General features: G+C 41.5%; 1 protein-coding gene and 1 pseudogene across 3 annotated transcripts in view; both read left to right on the forward strand.

The window, feature by feature from the left end:
- NIPA1 (NIPA magnesium transporter 1) overlaps window positions 1–20,512 on the forward strand; it is a 37,309-nt gene extending 16,797 nt beyond the window's left edge. For all 3 annotated transcript variants that reach the window (XM_060153134.1, XM_060153135.1, XM_060153136.1), the window contains 2 exons: window positions 16,494–16,654; window positions 18,958–20,512. In XM_060153134.1, the coding sequence (XP_060009117.1) occupies window positions 16,494–16,654; window positions 18,958–19,469 (673 nt within the window). In that variant the 3' untranslated portion in view covers window positions 19,470–20,512. The remainder of the gene's footprint in view (window positions 1–16,493; window positions 16,655–18,957) is intronic.
- Window positions 8,480–9,013, forward strand: LOC132521930 (large ribosomal subunit protein eL21-like; annotated as a pseudogene).
- Window positions 20,513–21,441: the final 929 nt, after the last annotated feature.

Here is a 21,441-nt window from a genome sequence, read left to right on the forward strand (position 1 = left end):
AATGACACATGGGCTCCAGTGGGTTGTGTAAAAGGATTCACAACTCACAACAGTCAATAGCAAATGTATCACCCGAGGAGAATAGCTCTGGTTTGGTCTGGAGTAGAACAGGAGCCACGCGGGGCCTTGAGTTTTTATTGCAGTTACGAAGTGAGCCAGGTGGAGGTTCCCATGCTCAGTCTGAGGCTTACATGGTTTGAAATTTTAGTGCCAAGGGCCTGAGGGTGTGAGCTGTCCTTCTTATCAGGTTACCCGGATATGGGGCAAAAGGGAAAAGAGAGGACTGGGGACACGAAAGCAGCCAGCTACCACAAATGAGGTCTTTCTCTTTATTACACTTGGCTTACCTATGAAAATGATTTTATGAGACATTTATTAAATATATTAACACATATCCTCTTGTGAACCTCTTTATATTATTTTACCTTTGAAGAAATCATTAATAAACAGAGATAGAATAGAAGCGAAATAGCATCCAGGTTTCTAATTCATTGATATATTGGTGTTCTGCTATATTCCAGACAGAGCTCCAGATCCTTGCAGAGAAGTGTGTCTATGGTAGATGTATTTAATTGCGTACCTTAACGTCGCTTAGGCTTTAAGGTTCTGTGGCCTAAAAAGCACAAAAGCGTTTTCCACGTGTGAACCTTTGAAAATGTGTTTGTAGTACATTGTTCTAATCCAAACATATGCTTAGTATCACGTGTGGCTTAACAACACTTTGCATTTTGGATGGCCCTGAAAAGCTTAGATTACATGAGTGGGGCTCTCATTGGGGAATCACCACTTCAGCTTCTCAGAGCCCAGCCTCACTCACCGTTTCCTGAAAAATAATCAGGCAAATAAACAACCCAACCATATGATGTTTGCACTTTTAATGCACACATATTAAAATGCCTTGCTTCATTAATTTCCAAAGAACTGTCAATTCTTAAGGACTTTGATAATTCAAAGACTCCTCACTAGAAGTGTTCACTGCTCCAGGTCTTCAGGAGACGTTTCCCAAAGAACCGTGTGAGATGGCATTCTGGATTAAAAAAATGCTTTCAACTCAGGATCCCAATAAGATGTTTTTTTAAAAATAAGAAAACAAATTAATTTGGAAAAAGTAAAGATATCAATATGTAGGTACATAGGTATATGTATATTTAAAAGAAATTCTTTTTTTGTTAATGGGATGAGGTTGCTAGAATTACATAGAAACAGAAATGAAAAGAATGTGGCACTGGGAAAAAAGATGTCTAATATCAGTGAAATAGAATAGAGAGTTCCCAGATAGGTCCACTTTTCACTGCAGTGGTTTAATGTATGATAAAGTAATCATCACAACAAAGTACTTTTAAAAAGGCTTTTAAAAATGTTTTATTTGGAATTAATTTCCAAATTACAGAAAAATTATAAGGTTAAGAAAAATTAAAACAGCATCCATATACACCTCACCCAGATACATCGATTGTTGACGTTCTATCCCACTCGCTCCATCATTTCCTTTCTCTGTATCAGGGTTTTCCAACCTTGATGCTATCACCATTTGGGGCCAGATAATTCTTTGTTTTGGGGGGCTGACCTGTGCTTTGTAGGGTGTTTAGCAGCATCCCTGGCCTCCACCCATCAGATACTGGTAGCTCCCTCTCCCCAAAATGTCTCTGGACATAAGCAAATGTCCCCTTGTGGGGCAAATCACCTTTGTTTGAGAAGCACTTTTCTATTATGAATGTGGTGCTTGTTTTGTTTTTTGGATTTTTTTTTTGATCCGTGTGACAATAGTTACATATATCATGATCCTTTACCCTTAAACACTTTGACTTGTACTTCCTAAGACGAGAGACATCCTTTCCATAACAATAGTATAATCATCAATTTTGATAAATTTAACATTATTATAATAAATGTATCTTTCTAATCTGCCTTCCCCATTCCAATTTTGTTAAGTGAACCATTATACCATTATTCTATACCATTATCCTTATACTGCCATCCTTTATACCATTATTTTTCCTTCTAGTGCAAGATGTAGTCTAGTATCTGCATTTAGTTGTCATATCTCCAGTTTAAAACAGAGGGTTTCTTTTTTTTTTTTAATAAATAGTTTTGGGAAAACTGGTAAACAATTTGTAGGAACATCAGTTTAAATCCTAATCATAGCATCATCAAAATGTGATCTAAGTGAATTAAGCATTATGTACAGGATGGCCATCCAAATGTGAAATAGAAACAAATACAACATTGAATCGTTTGTTGATATTACATTCAGTGCCTGATTTGTGTAATGACATTATTTGATATGTTGAGGTGTGTTATCTCACTCAGCAGTGCAGAGTATGCTATGTAAAGCTGAAGTGAACCCAGTGTGTTAACTGGCATCTCCACTAATACCTACCTGAGTATCAGTGGCTTGTAGCTACAGATAGTTTATGTCTCTGATATTCATTGAACAAACTCGCATCTCTAGCACAAACCAGAGTAAGTCATACAGAGATTTTATCTGTAAAAAAGGAGAAAAAAAAGTTTAGCTATGTACCTAGATTTTATGGTCCATGTGTAGGAAAACTTTTAATGTGTTTCAGATCTTAGAAGGTTAAGAAGTTTCAAACATTGGAAGCAATAAAAATGAAAAGGTTAATTTTCTACACTAAAAGATAAAATAAGAAGGATGTTTCTGTGTAATTCTAGCAACCTCATCCCATTAACAATGCAGGGGACACGGCTTCGAGCCCTGATCCGGGAAGATCCCACATGCCGCAGAGCAACTAAGCCCGTGCGCCACAACTACTGAGCCTGCACTCCAGAGCCCACGAGCCACAACTCCTGAAGGCTGGGTGCCTAGAGCCCATGCTCTGCAACAAGAGAAGCCACCGCAATGAGAAGCCCACGCATCGCAACGAAGAGTAGCCCCCACTCACAACTAGAGAAAGCCCGCACACAGCAACAAAGACCCAACACAGCTAAAAATAAATAAATTAAATAAATAAAATTTTAAAATGTATATATATTAAAAAAAAGAATTTCTTAAATTGACCAAAATAATATGAAAACCCCAATAGATAAAATGACAAAGGGCAAAAAGTGTCACTTTATACATAGGAAAATAAATTTATTCCACTAATGTTAAACCTCATTTTCAATAAAATGCACATAAGCAAACAGATTTAATAAACACCATATATGTGTGTGTGTGTGTGTATACACACACACAAAGGAAGAAGAGGAAATAGAACTATATAAGAGTAACATTATTGTATCTCACTGTAGTTAAGTTAGTATCAATTTGAAATGTATTCTCATAAGCCTTAGAGAAACCACAAGGAAAATAACTTAAAACAATATAGTGAAAAAAATCATTAAAGGAATTAAAATGCCACACTGTAAAGATTCACTTAATGCAGAAGAAAGCAGTGAGAAATAGGGAACAAGAAAAAGATGTGAAGCGTAGAAAACAAAAAGTAAGACGGCAAACATAATCTAACTATATCAATAAAAACATTAAATGTCAGTGGATTAAACAATCCAATTAAAAGGCAAAGATTGTCAGGCAGGATGAAAAACAAGATCTAGCTATATTCTTTCTACTTCAGACATACTTTAGATTCAGAGATACAAATAGATTAAATGTAAGAGGAAGGAAAAACATACATTATGCAAATAGTAACCATAAGAAAGTTGGAGAGGCTATGTATCAGACAAAATAGACTGTAAAACAAAACAAAACAAAAGTTACTAGAGATGAAGAGAGACATTTTATAATCACAAAAGGGGCAGTCCGTTAGGAAGACATAACAATTATAAACAAATAGTTACCTAAAAACAGAGATCCAAAATATATAAAAGAAAACCTGACAGAATGGAGAAATAGAAAGTTCAACAATAATAGTCACAGCCTTCAGTACCCCCCTTTCAATAATGGATAGAAAAACTAGGCAAATGATCATGCAGGAAATAGAAGACTTGAATGACACTATATCCAAGTAGATAAAATAGACATCTTTAGAACACTCCACCCAACAATAGCAGAATTCATCTTCTTCCCAAGTGTACGTAGAACATACTTCAGGATAGACCATGTGGTAGGCCGTTAAAATCATCAATAAAGTTGAAAGGGTTGAAATCATTCTCTGACCACAGTGGAATGAAATTAGAAAGTAAAATCAGTGAACTTGGTGAAATTCACAAATATATGGAAATTAAATAACTTACTACTGAATGATCAATGATCTGAAAAGAAATCATGGGACTTCCCTGGTGGTCCAGTGGTTAAGAATTGGTCTTACAATGCAGGGGACACCAGATCGATCCGTGGTTGGGGAACTAAGATCCCACGTGCCATGGGGCAACTAAGCCCACATGCTGCAACTAGAGAGTCCACGTGCCACAACTAGGGAGCCTGTGTGCTGCCACTACTGAGTCCGTGCACTCTGGAGCCCGTGTGCCACAACTAGAGAGCCCATGTGCAGCAACTAATGAGCCCGCATGCTCTGGAGCCCATGCACCACAACTAGAGAGAAGCCTCCATGTCAGAAGTAGAGAGAAGCCCACGCACCGCAACAAAGAGCCCGCATGCTGCAACTAAGACCTGACACAGCCAAAAAATAAATATTTAAAAATAAATCACAAGGGAAATTAGAAAATACTTTGAGATGAATAAAACTGAAGAAACAGCATGCCAAAGCATTTAGGATTCAGCTAAAGCAGTACAGAGAGAGAAATTTATATTTGTAAATGCCTACATTGAAAAAAAAAAGGAAAGACCTCAAAATAAACAACTTAACCTTCCATCTTAAGACACTGGAAAAAGAGGGCAAACTCAAATAGAAGGAAGGAAATAATAAAGATTAGCACATAAATTAATGAAATAGAGAATAGTAAAACAATAGAGAAAATCAATAAAAGCAGTTAGTCCCTTGAAAATATCATCCAAATTGATAAGACTTTAGCTGGACTGACAAAGCAAAAAAGAGAGAAAACTAAAAATACTAAAATCAGAAATGAAAGAGGAATATTACTACCAACTGTACAGAAATGAAAAGAATTATAGGCAAATATTATAAACAACTGTATGCCAACAAGTTAGATAATGTAGGTGAAATGGACACATTCCTAGAAAGACACAAACTAACAAAACTGTTTTGAGAAGAAATAGAAAATCTGAAAAGACCTATAACAAGTAAATAGATTGAATTAGTAAATAAAAAAATCTACATCAGGGAAAAGCTTAGGTAAAACTGGTGAATTCTACCAAACATTTAAAGAAGAATTAATAGCAATTCTTCACAAAGTCTTCCAAAAAATAGGAAGGGAGGGATTTCTTCTCAGCTCACTCTATGAAGTCAATGTTACCCTGGTAAGAAAACCAAAACACAGTGCAAGAAAACTACAAACCAATTCTCTTACGAATATAGATGGATAAATCATCAACAAAATACTCTAATTGAATCCAGCAATATATAAAAGGGGTTATATACCATGGCCAAGTGGGATTTATCTTAGGAATGCAAGGTGTATTTAACATCAAAAATAAAATAATGTAATACACCACATCAATAGAATAAAGGGTGAACACTGCATCTCAACAGACACAGAACAATTATTTTATAAAATTCAACACCCCTTCATGGTGAAAACAGTCAATATGCTAGGAATAGAAGGTAACTTCCTAATCTTGCAAAGGATCTCTATGGAAAAGCCCCAGCTAACATCATACTTACTGGTTAAAGACTAGATGCTTTCTCCCTAAGATTAGGAACAAGACAAGATGTCCAATTTTTGCCACTTCTATTCATAATGGTACTGGAGGTTCTACACAAAGCAGTTAGTCAAGCAAATGCATTAAAAGGCATCCAGATTGGAAAGGAAGAACTCAGCCTCCATCTCCCCACAATAATTAACAATTAGCTATCCATTAATGAAAACAGCTCTGGGAGAGCTCCGGAGTCCACTTGAGAAAATTTAGTGATACAGTGGAACCAAAAACCTGAGAATAACTGCAAGAAAAATAAGGAAGAAGACAGCTTCATTTTGACTGCATTATCCCTTCCCCCAAGTTGGGGTTGCTCAGTGCCATGAGGGAACTTCCCAGATAGGAAGAGTTCCCCTGGCCAGGAAAGGAAGAATGGAGGAAGTGACGAGTTTCCCCAAGACTTTCAGAGCACCACACGAAGCTCCCACCCAGATTGGCAAAACTGAAGTGTATTGAAATGGCTAGGAGCAAGGAAGAAAAGCAGGGGATACCAGTGGCAGCCATGCAATGGGAGTGAGTGTGGTTCTCAGTGACCTGCTCTGCAGAAAAACTTAGCAGATTTCACCACCGTGGACCCCTGCATATTTCAGCAACTTTTGCCCTATAGGTATTCACGTTCACTGATGCCAGAAGCCGAGGCCTTCCTTGCTCCATTTCCCCACTCTCCCCCCCCGCACTTGGGGAGCCTGGGAACTGCACGGGCAGCAAGCAGCCCTCTGTGGCCATGTGAGTGCAAGACAGCAGCCTACACCTCCACAGCTGACCCCGCCACAAAGTGCTTCCTTGCAGCTAGTGCCTCCAGCTGTGCCTTTCCACACTGCAGGCCTCCACTGCAATGTGCAGTTTGGGAGCGGGTATCCTGGCAGCCACAGGAGAGCACTCTGGCCGCCAGCCTCCACAGCTACATGTTGGTCTGGATCAGGCCCTGTCTTCTGTCACTAGCCTGCCCTGCTGCATTGACCTGCCGCCAGCCACTTGAGCTATGCACTTGCACAGCCCTGGCCCAACCCCTGTCACCAGCCTCCATTACACTGTGCATGGCTTGTGGGGCTGGGAAGTGTGCAGCTACCGCAGGGCCATGGTAGGGATCCCACAGCTGCTAGTGAGCATATAGTTGGTCCCAGCCCTTGCTGCTTGCCTTGGCCCCTACCGCTGTCTGTGTGTCTGCAACTGGCAGGCACTATGTAGGCACTTGAAACTATATAGGCACCTGCAGTTGGCCCTCAGAGCTGAGTGTGGCACATCATTGGCTCTGGCCACCATCTCTGCCTATCCTGGTGTCTAGCCACTTGACCCCAAGTGATACTATGGACCCCAGTACCCCTTGCGGCCACTATGGACCCTCAGCAGTACTCACCATGGAGCACACAGCTGCTGATGATGTAGACCCTAGCAGCCTGAGCCAAAAGACATGCCTCACCAGACCTGGTGCCACCGTATGCGCCTGCTCTTGGTGCCCCGCACCACTGACCAAGGGCCGCAGCGCACTCCAGCATGACCCCACCCCTAGGTGAAAGTCTTCCCTTACCCGTAAAGTCTGGAAAAGGTGACTGCTTCTTCAAATGTGCAGACACGCAAAGCTATAGGAATCATGAAGAATCAGGGAAACATGACGCCACCAAAAGAACCTCCAGTAACGCCCAAAGAAATAAAGATCCTGAATTTCCTAATAAAGAATTCATAATAACTGTTCCAAAGACTCTTAGCTACAAAAGAACACAGATAAACAATTTAATGATATCAGGAAGACAACATAAGACCAAAATGAGAAGTTTAATGAAGAGATAGAAGATGTAAAAAAAGAACCAAACAAATTTTGGAGCTGAAGAATGAAATGACAGAACTGAAGAATTCAACACAGAGCTTTAACAGCAGACGACCAAACAGAAGAATCAGTGAGCTTGAAGGCAGATCAATTGAAAATATCCAATGTGAGGAACAAAAAGAAAAAAGAACGAAAAGGAATGAAGAAAGCTGGTGGGACTTTCATGACACCATTAAGAGAAACAATGTAGGCATCATTGGAATCCCAGGAGAAGAAGAGAGGAAGAAAGGAGTAGAAAGCTTATGTAAAGGAAATAATAGCTGAGAACCTGTCAAACCAGGGGAGAGATTTGGAAATCCAAGTTCATGAAGCTCATAGGTTACCCTAAAATTTCAGTCCAAAATGATCTTGTCCAATACCCATTATAATAAAACTGTCTAAAATCAAAGACAGAGAATTTTAAAAGCAGCAAGAGAGAAAAAAAATCATAGAAGGAAACACCCATAAGGCTATCAATGGATTTCTGAACAGAGACCTTGCAGTCCAGGAGAAAAGGGGATGATATGTTTGAAGTGCTGAATGGAAGAAACTACCAAGAATACTATACCCCGCAAAGTTGCCCTTCAGAAATGAAGGCAAGAAAAAGACTTTCCCATGGGCTTCCCTGGTGGCGCAGTGGTTGAGAGTCCACCTGCTGATGTGGGGGACATGGGTTCGTGCCCTGGTCCGGGAGGATCCCACATGCCGCGGAGCAGCTAGGACCGTGAGCCATGGCCACTGGGCCTGCACGTCTGGAGCCTGTGCTCCGCAACGGGAGAGGCCACAACAGTGAGAGGCCCGCGTACCGAAAAAAAAAAAAAAAAAAGACTTTCCCTACGCACGTGGCTCCCGGAGCCTCCTATCCCTCCCCCTGTCTCTCAGGCATTCTTCTCACCATTTAAAGTGAAGTGTGCATTCGTTGTAACAGTGATTTGGCTTTGATGGGTTATCTGAAGCATTCTTCGGTCTCCTTGCCACAGAAATTATATGAAAATGTATTCGCCAAAATGACCAACACAAAGGGGCACCTGCTACACGTTCTCTAGGCCTTTTAGAAAACATGGAGTTGTTCCTTTGGCCACGTACATGCGAATCTACAAGAAAGGTGTTAGTGTAGATATCAAGGGAATGGGCACTGTTCAAAAAGGAATGCCCCACAAATGTTACCACGGCAAAACTGGGAGAGTCTACAATGTTAACCCAGCATGCTGTTGGCATCAGTGTAAACAAACAAGGGCAAGATTCTTGCCAAGAGAATTAATGAGCGTATCAAGCATATTAAGCACTCTAAGAGCCAAGATAGCTTCCTGAAACGGGTGAAGGAAAATGATCAGAAAAAGAAGGAAGCCAAAGAGAAAGGTACTTGGGTTCAACTGAAGCTCCAGCCTGCTCCACCCAGAGAAGCACACTTTGTGAGAACCAATGGAAAGGAGCCTGAACTGTTGTAGCCCATTCCCTATGAATTCATGGCATGATGGGTATAAAGAAAATAAAAGACCTGGACCGGAAAAAAAAAACAAAACAAGACTTTCCCTAACAAATAAAAGCTGAGGGAGTTTATCACCACTAGACCTGCCTGCAAGAAATGCCTAAAGGAGTTCTTCAAGCTGAAATGAAAGGACACTGGTTGGTAACATGGAAATATATGAAAATATACAACACACTGGCAAAAGTCAGCATATAGTCAGATTGAGAATACTGAATACTGTAATATGGTGGTGTGTTAACTACCTAACTCTAGTATAAAGGTTGAAGGATAAAAGTCTTAAAAAAGAGCCATAGCTACCACAGTTGATCAATGGATACACAATAGAAAAAGATGTAAATTGTGGCATCAAAAATATGAAAAAATGGAGGGAATAAAAGATTAGAGGTTCTGTGTGCAATAGAAGTTAAATTGTTATGAGTGCAAAATAGACTTATATCTCTAAGATGTCTTAATGTAAGCCTCATGGTAACCACAAAACAAAACCTTCAGTAGATTCACAAACAAGAGAAGGGAATCAACGGATATCACAATGGAAAATCAGCAGTTCACAAAGGACGGCAGCAAGAGAGAAGGAAAGGTACAAGGGAACTCCAATAAGCCAGAAAACAGTTAATGAGATGGCATTAATAAGTCCTTACCTATCAATAATTACTCTTAGTGTTAAAGGATTGATTTCTCCAATCAAAACACATAGAGTGGCTAGATGGATTAAAAAATAGAACCCTGGTATATGCTGCCTACAAGAGACTCACTTCAGTTTTAAGGAAACATACACTCAAAGTGAAGGGATGGAAAAAGATCTTCCTTGCCATTGGGAACCAAAAGAGAACAAGAGTAGCTATATTTATATCAGACAAAGTAGACTTTAACCTGAAAACAGTAGCAAAAGACAGACAAGGTCATTAGACAATAATAAAGTGATCAATTCATCAAAAATATAACAATCACAAATATATTCACACCAACATCAGAGCATCTAAATATATTAAGCAGATATTAACAGATCTGAAGGGAAAAATAGACAACAATACAATAATGGTAAAACACTTCAATACCCCACTTTCAACAATGGATAGATCATCCAGACAGAAAATCAAGGAAACATGGAACTTGAACCCTATGTTAGACCAATCTAACATATACAGAACATCCTATCTAACAGCAGCACAGTACACATTCTTCTCAAGTGTGCAGGAAACATTTTCCAGGATAGATCTTACGATAGGTCACAAACAAGTGTTAGCAAATTTAAGAAGATCAAAGTCATACCCAGTATCTTTTCCGACCACAGTGGTATGAAACTACAAATCAATAACAGGAGGAAAGCTGGAAAATTCACAAATATGTGGATATTAAATAAACACTCCTGAACAACCAGTGTGTCAAAGAAGAAATAAATGGGATATCCAAAAGTATCTGGAAACCAATGAAAATGGAGACCTAATATATCAAAAGCTATGGGATACTGCAAAAGCAGATCTAAGAGGGAAGTTTACGGCAATAAATGCCTACATTAAGACAAAAGAAAGATATCAAGGAACTAGAAAGGAACTAGAAAAAGAACAAACTATCCCCAATGTAGGCAGAAAGAAGGGAATAAAAAGCCAAGCAGAAATAAATGAAATAACATCCATAAAAACAATAGAGATGCTTAACAAAACTGAGAGCTGCTTTTCTTTTTTAATAAACAAAATTGAGAAACTTTTAGCTAGACTACCTAAGGAAAAAGAAGATTCAAATAAATTCAGAAATGAAAGAGGAGACATTACAACTGAACGACAGACATAGAAAGGATCATGAGACTATGAACAATTCTACACCAACAAATTGGATAACCTAGGAAAAAACAGATAAATTCCTAGAACATGCAACCTACCATGACTGAATCATGAAGAGATAGAAAATCTGAGCAGAAGATTGAATCAGTAATTTAAAACATCCCAGCAAAGAAAAGTCCAGGAAGAGATGGCTTCACGGGTGAATTCTATCAAATATTTAAAGGAGAATTAATACTAATCCTTCTCAAATCTTCCCCAAAATTGAAGAGGAGGGATCACTTCCAAACTCATTTTACAAGGCCAGCATTACTGTGACACCAAAACCAGACAAGGACACTACAAAAAAGGAAATTACTTACCAATATCACTGATGAATATTGGATGCAAAAATTCTCAACAAAGTATTAGCAAACTGAATTCAACAATACACTAGAAAATCATATACCATGATCAAGTGGGGTTTGTACCAGGGATGCAGAGATAGTTCAGTATCCACAAATCAATCAGTGTGATATACCGCATTAACAAAATGAAGGGTAAAAATCATATGATCATCTCAATAGATGCAGAAAAAGCATTTGACAAAATCCAATATCTATTCATGACAAAAACTCAACAAACTGGGTACAGGGGGAACATACTGCAACATAATAAAGGTCACATAAGACAATCCCACAGCTAACTTTATACTTAATAGTGAAAAGCCAAAGGCTTTTTCTCTGAGATCAGGAACAAGACAAGGATGCCCACTCTTGCCACTTTTATTCAGCATAATACTGGCAGCCCTAGCCAGAGCAAGACAAGAAAACGCAATAAAAGGCATCCAAATGGGAAAGGAAGAAGTAAAACTGTCTCTACTTGCAGCTGACATAATATTGTATATAGAAAACCCCAAAGACTCTACCAAAAAACTGTTATAACTGATAAATAAATTCACTGAAGTTGCAAGATATAAGATCAATGTACAAAAATCAGTTGTGTTTCTACACACGAAGAAAAACAATCAGAAAAAGAAATCAAGAAAACAATCCCATTTATAGTTGCATCAAAAAGAATAAAATAGGGACTTCCCTGCCAGTCCAGTGGTTGACTCTGAGCTTCCAGTGCAGAGGGTGCGGGTTCAATCCCTGGTCAGGGAACTAAGATTCTGCATGACATGTGGCATGGCCAAAAAAATAAATAAATAAAATACCTAGGAATAAATTTAACCAAGAAAGCAAAAGACTTGTACAGTGAAAACTATTAACACATTGATGAAAAAAATTGAAGAAGACACAAATAAAGGTAAAGATATTCCATTCTTATAGATTGGAAGAATTAATATTGTTAAAATGTCCATACTACCCAGTGCAATCTATGGATTCAGTGCAATCCTATCAAGATTCCAGTGGCATTTTTTCACAGAAATAGAACAAACAATCCTGAAATTTGTATGGATCCATAAAAGACAAAGATAGACAAAGCAATCTTGAGAAAGAACAAAGCTAGAGGCATCAACCTTCCTGAGTTCAAACTATATTGTAAGCTATAGTAATCCAAACGGTATTTATTTATTTATTTATGGCTGTGTTGGATCTTTGTTGCTGCATGCGGGCTTTCTCTAGTTGCGGCGAGCGGGGGCTACTCTTCATTGCGGTGTGCGGGCCTCTCATTGCGGTGGTTTCTCTTGCTGCTGAGCACAGGCTCTAGGCACGAGGCTCTAGAAGGTAGGCTCAGTAGTTGTGGTGCACAGGCTTCGTTTCTCTGCAGCATGTGGGATCTTCCCGGACCAGGGATCGAACCAGTGTTCTCTGCATTGGCAGGCAGTTTCTTAACCACTGCGCCACCAGGGAAGTCCCAACAGTATGGTATTGGCATAAAAACAGACACGTAGATCAGTGGAGCAGAATAGAGAACCCAGAAACAAACCCACACATATATGGTCAATTAATTTAAGACAAAAGTGTCAAGAATATAATGGAGAAACGATAGTCTGTTCCATAAAACTGGTCAGGCCACATGTAAAAGAATGAAGCTGGATCACTATCTTACACTGTACACAAAAATCAACTCAAAACAGATTAAAGACTTGAACATAAGACCTGAAACTAGGGCTTCCCTGGTGGTGCAGTGGTTGAGAGTCCGCCTGCCGATGCAGGGAACACGGGTTCGTGCCCCGGTCCGGGAAGATCCCACATGCCGCGGAGCGGCTGGGCCCGTGAGCCATGGCCGCTGAGCCTGCGCGTCCGGAGCCTGTGCTCCGCAACGGGAGAGGCCACAACAATGAGAGGCCTGCGTACCGCAGGGAAAAAAAAAAAAAAAAAAAAGACCTGAAACTATAAAACTCCTAGAAGATAAACATAAGGAGTAAGCTCTTTGATATTGGTCTTGGCAATTTTTTTGATCTGACATCAAAAACAAAGGCAACAAATGCAAAAATAAATAAGTGGGACTACATCAGACCAAAAAGCTTCTACACAGGGACTTCCCTGGTGGTCCAGTGGTTAAGACTTTACCTTCCAATGCAGAAAGTGTGGGTTCAATCCCTGGTCAGGGAGCTAGGGTCCCACATACCTCACAGCCAAAAAACCAAAACATAAAACAGAAGTAATATTGTAGCAAATTCAATAAAGACTTTAAAATAAAAAAAAATCTTTTAAAAAATCAATAAAAACCTTCTGCACAGCAATGGAAACCATCAACAAAATACAAGGACAATTTACAGGATGAGAAAAAATATGTACAAATCATAGATCTGGTAAGGGGTTAATCTCCAAATTATATAAAAAAATCTTACAACTCAATAGCAAAAAAAATCACAATCTGATTAAAACATGGGCAGAGGAACTGAAGAAATGTTTTTCCAAAGAAGACATACAGTTGCCCAATAGGTACATGAAAAGACGCACAACATCATTAGTCATGGGGGAAATTCATATCAAAACCACAATGAGATATCACCTCATACCTGTTAGAATGGCTGTCATAAAAAATAAACAAGAGATAAGTGTTGGCAAGGGTGTGGAGAAAAGGGAACCCTTGTGCACTCCTTGTGTACTGTTTCCTTCTTCATCTGTCAGTGGACACTTGAGTTGCCTCCACAGTTTAGCTATTGTGCATCATGCTGCTATGAACTTGGGTATACAAATTTCTCTTCAAGACCTTGCTGTCAATTCTACAGCGCATTTTTTGTTTGTTTACTATTACTATAAGTTTATTAAGATAGTCTATTGACTCTCTCGGCATTAAATTTCTTTCCCCCTCTTTCCATTGCCTTTTATCACGCTGCTTCTCACCCCACCCTCCCACCTCTGCTGTACCCCCAACCCCTCCAGTGAGGATGCTGCTCCTTCCTCTGTGCTGTCGTGGCCCTGATGCCGACATGTAACTTGTGCCTCCACCTCAGGCCAACTCTCCAGATAGATGTGCGATTAGTTCTGTAGATCATTTAACTTAGGGGGTGGCCGCCTTTTTCTGTAAAGGGCCAGATGGTAAATATTTTAGGCTTTGTGGGCCATGTGGCCTCTGTTGCAGCTGCTCGCCTCTACCATTGTAGTGGAAAGTAGCCAGAGACCAGACTAACTGTGTGGACACGGCTGTGCTCCAGTAAGATGTTATTCACAGAAACAGGTGAAGGGCTGGATTGGGCCTTCAGCCATAGTCTGTGGACTCCTGATTTAAGTCAAAGAGATTTTATATGCTTTTTGTTTAATCTCAGATCAGAAGGTAGCAGGCTTTAGTTACTGCAGCCCAGGAAAAGTGAGAGGAGAAAGGTTTTGAGCCTAGACAGCTGGTGGATTTCCTGCTGGGGAAGCCTGTTAGGTAGATGGCCCCTATTCCAGCCGCCCTGGGGTCATCCATTCTCAGCCACAGAGGGGAGGCAAGGACTAGTTCTCCCTGAGGAACATACTCAGGAGGTAAGCGGTTGCCCACGTCTTTATCTGGTGTGTCCTTAAATGACATGGCACTCTATTGACCATGTGTCTAGCGTCTCTAAACTGGATGCCCTAACATCTGCCCTGCATGCCTGTGCCGCACACGCCTCGTTCTGGACAGTCCGGTCCTGAGTCACCTTGCCTTGGCTCACGTGTCCGCTGGCATGTGCACCTTTCTCCTCGGGAGGAGTTCTCCTGCTCAGGCATGCGTCTCAAATCTAAACCAACCGATCCAGAGCTCACATCCCAACCACCTCCTTTTTTGGACTCTCACACTCCCGCCCACTACCCACCTGTGCTGATCCCCCAGGACCAAGTCATAGACAGCTAGGGACAGCCCGTGCCCAAGCGCCACTGAGCTCTTCCCTCTGGCCAGTGCTAAACTGCTTGCACTGCCTTACACACCCCTTCCCCCGGAGACCACAGTGAAGTGAAGGCTCTTGCTACAGCCCTCCGCAACCCGCCAGCGCCTCCTGACCAACGCTAGCACTTCCCTGTGCCGTCCTGCGTAGGATGCTACGGCCCTCAGCTCGGAGACCGTGAGCAATAAACTGTCTTTTTCAATGGCAGTTGTTTCCTGATCTATTGGCCTTAGCATCCCTCAAGTTTTCTGTTACGCACTGTTTTATAGCAGGGCTGTTTAATTTGTACTCTGGTATAAGACCAAGAGTGCAATAAGAGGTGAGTTGGCCTCGCGGTGCGGGATTACCCTGCCCCTTTCTTCCATATTCGTGGCAGCCCTCTCCCCCGGCATAGGCCCACCCGTTGTTCCTGGCTGACTCCAGCCCACCTCTTATTCTCGGAGCCGCCCACTCCTTTGTTGCCACCTCTCCGTGCAGCTGTGTGGAGCCCCCCAGTTTAACATCCAGTTCTGTATTATTATATCCTGTATGGTTTCTTTCAGGGATGTTGCTTATTTTCCCAGCTACACTGATGGGTCTCCTTGGGGACCAGGCTATCCAGGGCCAGGGACACAAAGCGCTGTAAGGGAAAGATGGAAGCTTTGACCTCTCCGTGGCTTCACCTTTTGTTAGCTTTGTGGCCTTGGTTTCAGTGCTGATCTTTTCTGGGGTTTGGTTTCCTTATCTGTGAAATGAGGATGAATGGAAATAGTCCTGTATATATATATATTGGTATCTGGGTCTGGTGTGCCCTCCCCGTACCAGTCTTAAGATTACAGATGTTTTATGAGGAATGCTTTTTTTTTTGCATTAAATAAGTAATGTGACCACATTTTAAAAGTTTCCATATTAGAGAAGAGAAAAGTAATCACCCATACTCCTTGTACCATAATTCAATTACTATTAGCCTTTTGATTTTTTCTTATTTGTGCATTTTCTCACTTAATTTATTTTAACTTAAGTGTTCTGATCATGAATTACTTGTAATTATTTTAACGATTTTCATATCCTGCTTTCCTACTTAACATAGTTTTTTTGGACTGTGTACTTTTAAAAATATGGAGGCAATATTTTTATTTTTGATCAATCATAAAACTTAGTTTTCTACCCTGGTATATTTCATATCTACTGAAATAATAGAGTGGTATGAGTTACTAGTATCATTATGTACTGGCTCTGCATGGAATTGGCATGAAGATCCTATTTGTACTGAAATAGCAACTTCAATAAATTCCTAATCTTTGTACACTTAAAAACTAATTTAAAAATAAAATGTGATGGTAAAGAAGATGTAGCTTTAATAACATCTGCAGTTAGAAGAAACAGGTCGGTCAGATAGTTTGATTTAATCATATCTTATTTTAAAATTGAAGGTCCATTTTAGCTTCTTACCTTCTGAAAGAAAAGCTCAACATCTTGGGCAAGTTGGGGTGTCTACTAAGCTGTGCGGGTTCTGTCGTGCTGATTATCCACTCCCCGAAATCTGAGAGTGTGACCACTCAGGCCGAGCTGGAGGAGAAGCTGACCAACCCAGGTAACTCAGAGCTGTGGTGCCAGAGAGCTTGCCGCCTCCGGCGCGGTTCTCCCGGCTGGAGCTGTACCCTCCCCCCCGCTGTGGTCTGTCCTCCAGGCCCTTGATTCCTCTTTGCTCACCACTGTCTGCTGCTGCCCCCCGGGGCTGCCCTGCTGCCGTGGCCCCTTTGCTGCCTCCTGGGATCTGGACCTTGTGCGTGGACGCCGTCCCCCACCCCGCATCTGTGCGCCCATTCTGCAGGATCGGCCCCAGGCTGCTCCTCTCAGGACCACCATGTGTCCAGGCCTCCATGCTTCCCTCTGAAGTGAAGCTCTCAGAGAGCCAAGGTCTGATTTAATTCATCTTTAGAGCCCCCGCAGAGCCCTGTACTTTTTTTTTTTTGGTATCTACTTTTGACATAATTTCTTTTTTTTCATAACTGCAATCACCACCACCCCTTCCCCCTGATGAGAGAAAACCCAAAGTACTGCACACTCAGGCCCAGCTGCTTTTTCTTTTCTTCTTCTTCTTTTTTTTTTTATTAATTAATTAATTTATTTTTGCCTGTGTTGGGTCTTCGTTTCTGTGCGAGGGCTTTCTCTAGTTGCGGCAAGCGGGGGCCACTCTTCATCATGGTGCGCGGGCCTCTCACTGTCGCGGCCTCTCTTGTTGCGGAGCACAGGCTCCAGATGCGCAGGCTCAGTAGTTGTGGCTCACGGGGCCAGTTGCTCTGTGGCATGTGGGATCTTCCCAGACCATGGCTCGAACCCGTGTCCCCTGCATTGGCAGGCAGACTCTCAACCACTGCGCCACCAGGGAAGCCCCCCAGCTGCTTTTTATGAAATAAAGCCTGCGCACTTGCGTTCAAGCTACTTCTGATTTTTCTGCAAACACAGCCCACACTTCGGCAGTATTTTACGTTTGCGTGTGCTGCTCTCTGCCCTCCACTACCCCTTGCCCAGTTTATAGGTCAGGCTCCCAGGCAGCTTTCAGCTGTAGTAGCTTCCTGAATCTTCCCCTGCAGCAGAGCTACATAGTCTTTTTCTTATCCTTGAGGAAGAGGGGCTCCCACCACCTGCTTGCTGATACACATGTCCAGGCTGTTCCCAGCCCTCAGGCCCAGTGCCTGGCACCCCCTTTACAATCTGGAAATGAAGTTCATGGAAAATACAACTCCTTGTACATATAATAGCAGTCAACATAATGCCCTAAGAACAGTACTTTGGAATAACATGGAATGCTCAGGTACAACTATAGGAGAAGACATATTAAAGCCAGCAGACTTCACACCGTGTGTGCTGTGAATCTGGCAGGTGCAAAACAGACCGATGTGGAGGTGTTGCGTTATTGACTCAAACACTAAGGATTTTGCCATCAGCAATGGGATCTTCTTTTTTGTTTTTTGTTTTTTTTTTTTGGCTACGCCAGGTGGCCTGCCAGATCTCAGTTCCCTGACCAGAGATTGAACCTGGGCCCCACCAGCGAAAGCCCGGAATCCTAACCACTAGACCACCAGGGAACTCCCAGCAATGGGATCTTCTGAAATGGAGTATAACTCTTGAAGTTCTGAAAAATTCAATGTATATTAAGTCCTTGCCAAATTACTCTGTTTTACACATAAAACAGGTTCTAGCTCTGATTATTATAAATATTTTCCACTTTCCTGTCCAAGATGACATCCCGAAGTCATCAGGAGAACAGGATGATTTTTCATTGTGTGGGGCCATCTGCACATCACAGGACCCCTGGCCTCTGCCCACTGTGTGCATCCCCCAGTCACTGCAACAGCCAGAAATACCCTTACAGCTTCCCTGTGTGTCCTTTGAGACCCCGCGTGACTCTCTTTCTCTCCCACCCCACACGTAGGAGTACTCTCTGCCTAGGGTTTGTTGAGTTGACCATCTTGTGAAATGATTTTAAAAAAATTCTCAGGACTTCCCTGACAGTCCAGTGGTTGGAGCTCTGCACTTCTGCTGCCGGGGCACGGCTTTGATCCCTGGTAGGGGAAGTTCTGCGTGCCGCACAGTGTGGCCGAAAAAAAAATCTCAAAGCATCTGTGTAGACTTTTATTGTTATAAAAATGTTACTAATAGAGAGAAGACTTATTTACTGACATGTAATATATAGGAGCTATGAATGTTTGAATGGTGAAAGTGATGATGGGAATAACTTTTGTGGAGTGAGCTCAGGGGCTGTGGTAAAGCACATCCGGAGCGGTAGGGTGCCCTGGTGACAGCGGGGTGGGGGGGGGGCAGGTGGCGGAGCACGTGGCGAGGGCTGCTCTGCTTCGCCCCCTGGGTCACCGTGCGCCCTCTCGTTTCCAGTGTTCGTAGGCTATCTGTGCATCGTGCTGCTCATGCTGCTGCTGCTGATCTTCTGGATCGCGCCGGCCCACGGGCCCACCAACATCATGGTCTACATCAGCATCTGCTCCTTGCTGGGGAGTTTCACCGTGCCTTCCACTAAGGGCATTGGGCTGGCAGCCCAAGACATCTTCCACAACAATCCGTCTAGTCGGCGTGCCCTCTGCCTGTGCCTGGTGCTCCTGGCCGTGCTTGGCTGCAGCATCATCATCCAGTTCAGGTACATCAACAAGGCCCTCGAGTGCTTCGACTCCTCTGTGTTTGGGGCCATCTACTACGTTGTGTTCACCACACTGGTCTTGCTGGCCTCGGCCATCCTCTTCCGGGAGTGGAGCAACGTGGGTCTGGTGGACTTCCTGGGCATGGCCTGCGGGTTCACCACTGTCTCCGTTGGGATTGTCCTTATACAGGTGTTCAAAGAGTTCAACTTCAACTTTGGGGAGATGAACAAATCTAATATGAAAACAGACTAGGATGTAACAGGGGGTTGGATGGCTTGAGGAACAGGAAATGGATGTGGCTTCTGGTCCTGATTTGTCGTGAAGTAGAAGAGACCGTAAATCGCTGGTGTTGGAGTTGCCTGTATATTAATGGATGGGCTGGTGGAGAGTGAGGATGTGTTGCTCAGCACTGGGGTGGGGGCCCAGCCTTCTGTACTCTGAAGTTGCTCAGTGGTTGCCTGGGTGTCATCTCTCTCTGATGAGAGGAATCTTACGTTCATTGCCATTAACCTGGAAGCTTTCATGAATACTCTTTGCTTTTAAAACACGTCATCATTATTTAAATAGAATGGGCCTTTTCTGATTAGTCTTTGCAGGGGAACAGATATTCTTACTTAGAAGCTTACTTTGGAAATGGGAGAAATTGTTGTCTTGAAGTCTGACTCTATAGTAAATGTGTCTGTAGTTTTTTAATTTTGCATTAAGCATGTATAACATTCAGGTGTCGGATCCAAATCAGAGGCATATACATTTAATTGGTTTTAATCCTCTGATGTGTTGACTCTCCTACCCCCAACTCCTAGACATTTTAATTGCAAACAGAGAGAGAAGAGTGAATGGAAATGATATACTGTTCCATTTGCAGGATGATTTTCAATAGCTCAAATCAATTTCAGTGCCTTTATTACTTGAACTATTCACTTAATTTGACTATTACTGTGTGTATGTTCTCTTAGATTAGAGTAATGCAGCCTCCTTGATTATACTTTAATATTTCACTCTTCAAAACATAAATGTTCAAAGCAGTTAGAAATTATAGTATATTCATTCACTGGAAGAGAGTCAAGACTAAGGGCACATTGGAGTAAATCAACCCTTTCAGCATGTAGTTATAGTTCAATTAAAGACAATTGACTTAAGTAGCATGAGGTATTTTATTTGCATTCAGTCTAATGTAACTGGGATCCAGTATTAAATATATCCATGTTCTCTTTCAGCAAGCATTGTGGCCATTAAGAAGAAATAAATTATTTAACTTGATAATAAGGCTGTTAAATGAGAAAGTAACTGTTCAATAGCACAAATGAGTTCCCTGTAATTAAGGAACAAGTTAAAGGACACAATTAAGCTTAGGCTGTATTCTACAAACTGGAACACACATAGTTTTCAAAAGAATTTCTAGCAAAAATGAAAACAATTTGTAGCCATCTCCCTGTTGTTTGAGATGGCAGAGCACCCTACAATTCCTCAGTCAAACTTCTGAAATGCAAAATAGCCATTAATTATTCCAGTATTTGGATCAAAGAGGTCATTTGGCTATCGATAGTAACCTTGCATGTGTATTAAATGGGAACAAAGCACAGAGTGATGCAGATATTCATCACGATATCATGTACTTCATTTGCAGTGGTTCTCCCACCCCTGCACCATGCGGCATGATGGATCTTAGTTCCCTGACCAGGGATCGAACCAGTGCCCGCTGCAGTGGAAGCTTGGAGTCTTAACCACTGGACCACCAGGGAAGTCCCATGTGTACCGTTTTATCTAAATAGGAAGCTATGCCAAGTTGAAAGATGGGATTGGGTAAGGTAGGTTTGGTGATACCCAATTAAATAATACCCAATTAAAATTACTAAGGAATGTCAATAGGAAAAAAAAAGTGTTTTTTCGGACAAAAAGAACATTTCTAAAGACCTAAGGAATAGTTCCCTAAAGTGTTGAACAAAGAGACTAAACTAAATAAGGATAGTTTAACATAGAGAAAAAAACACCTTTATGAATTAAAAGTACATGTGATGATCATGGGTTGTCAAGTGATCTGTGAACTAACAGCAGCAAGAATATTTAAAAATTTTTAAAAATCTTATAGTAACTGATAGTTAATAAATGCTCAAAAAATGCATTACTCTTTTTATCAGCTCGTGAAGGTTTGTTTTTTATCATCAGTATTTTTAGGAATGCAGGCCTTAATTTATTGAACTGAACTTTCTGAAAGTATAATGCA

This window comes from Lagenorhynchus albirostris, chromosome 6 (assembly GCF_949774975.1).
Source record: "Lagenorhynchus albirostris chromosome 6, mLagAlb1.1, whole genome shotgun sequence".
NCBI classification, from domain to species: Eukaryota; Metazoa; Chordata; class Mammalia; order Artiodactyla; family Delphinidae; genus Lagenorhynchus; species Lagenorhynchus albirostris.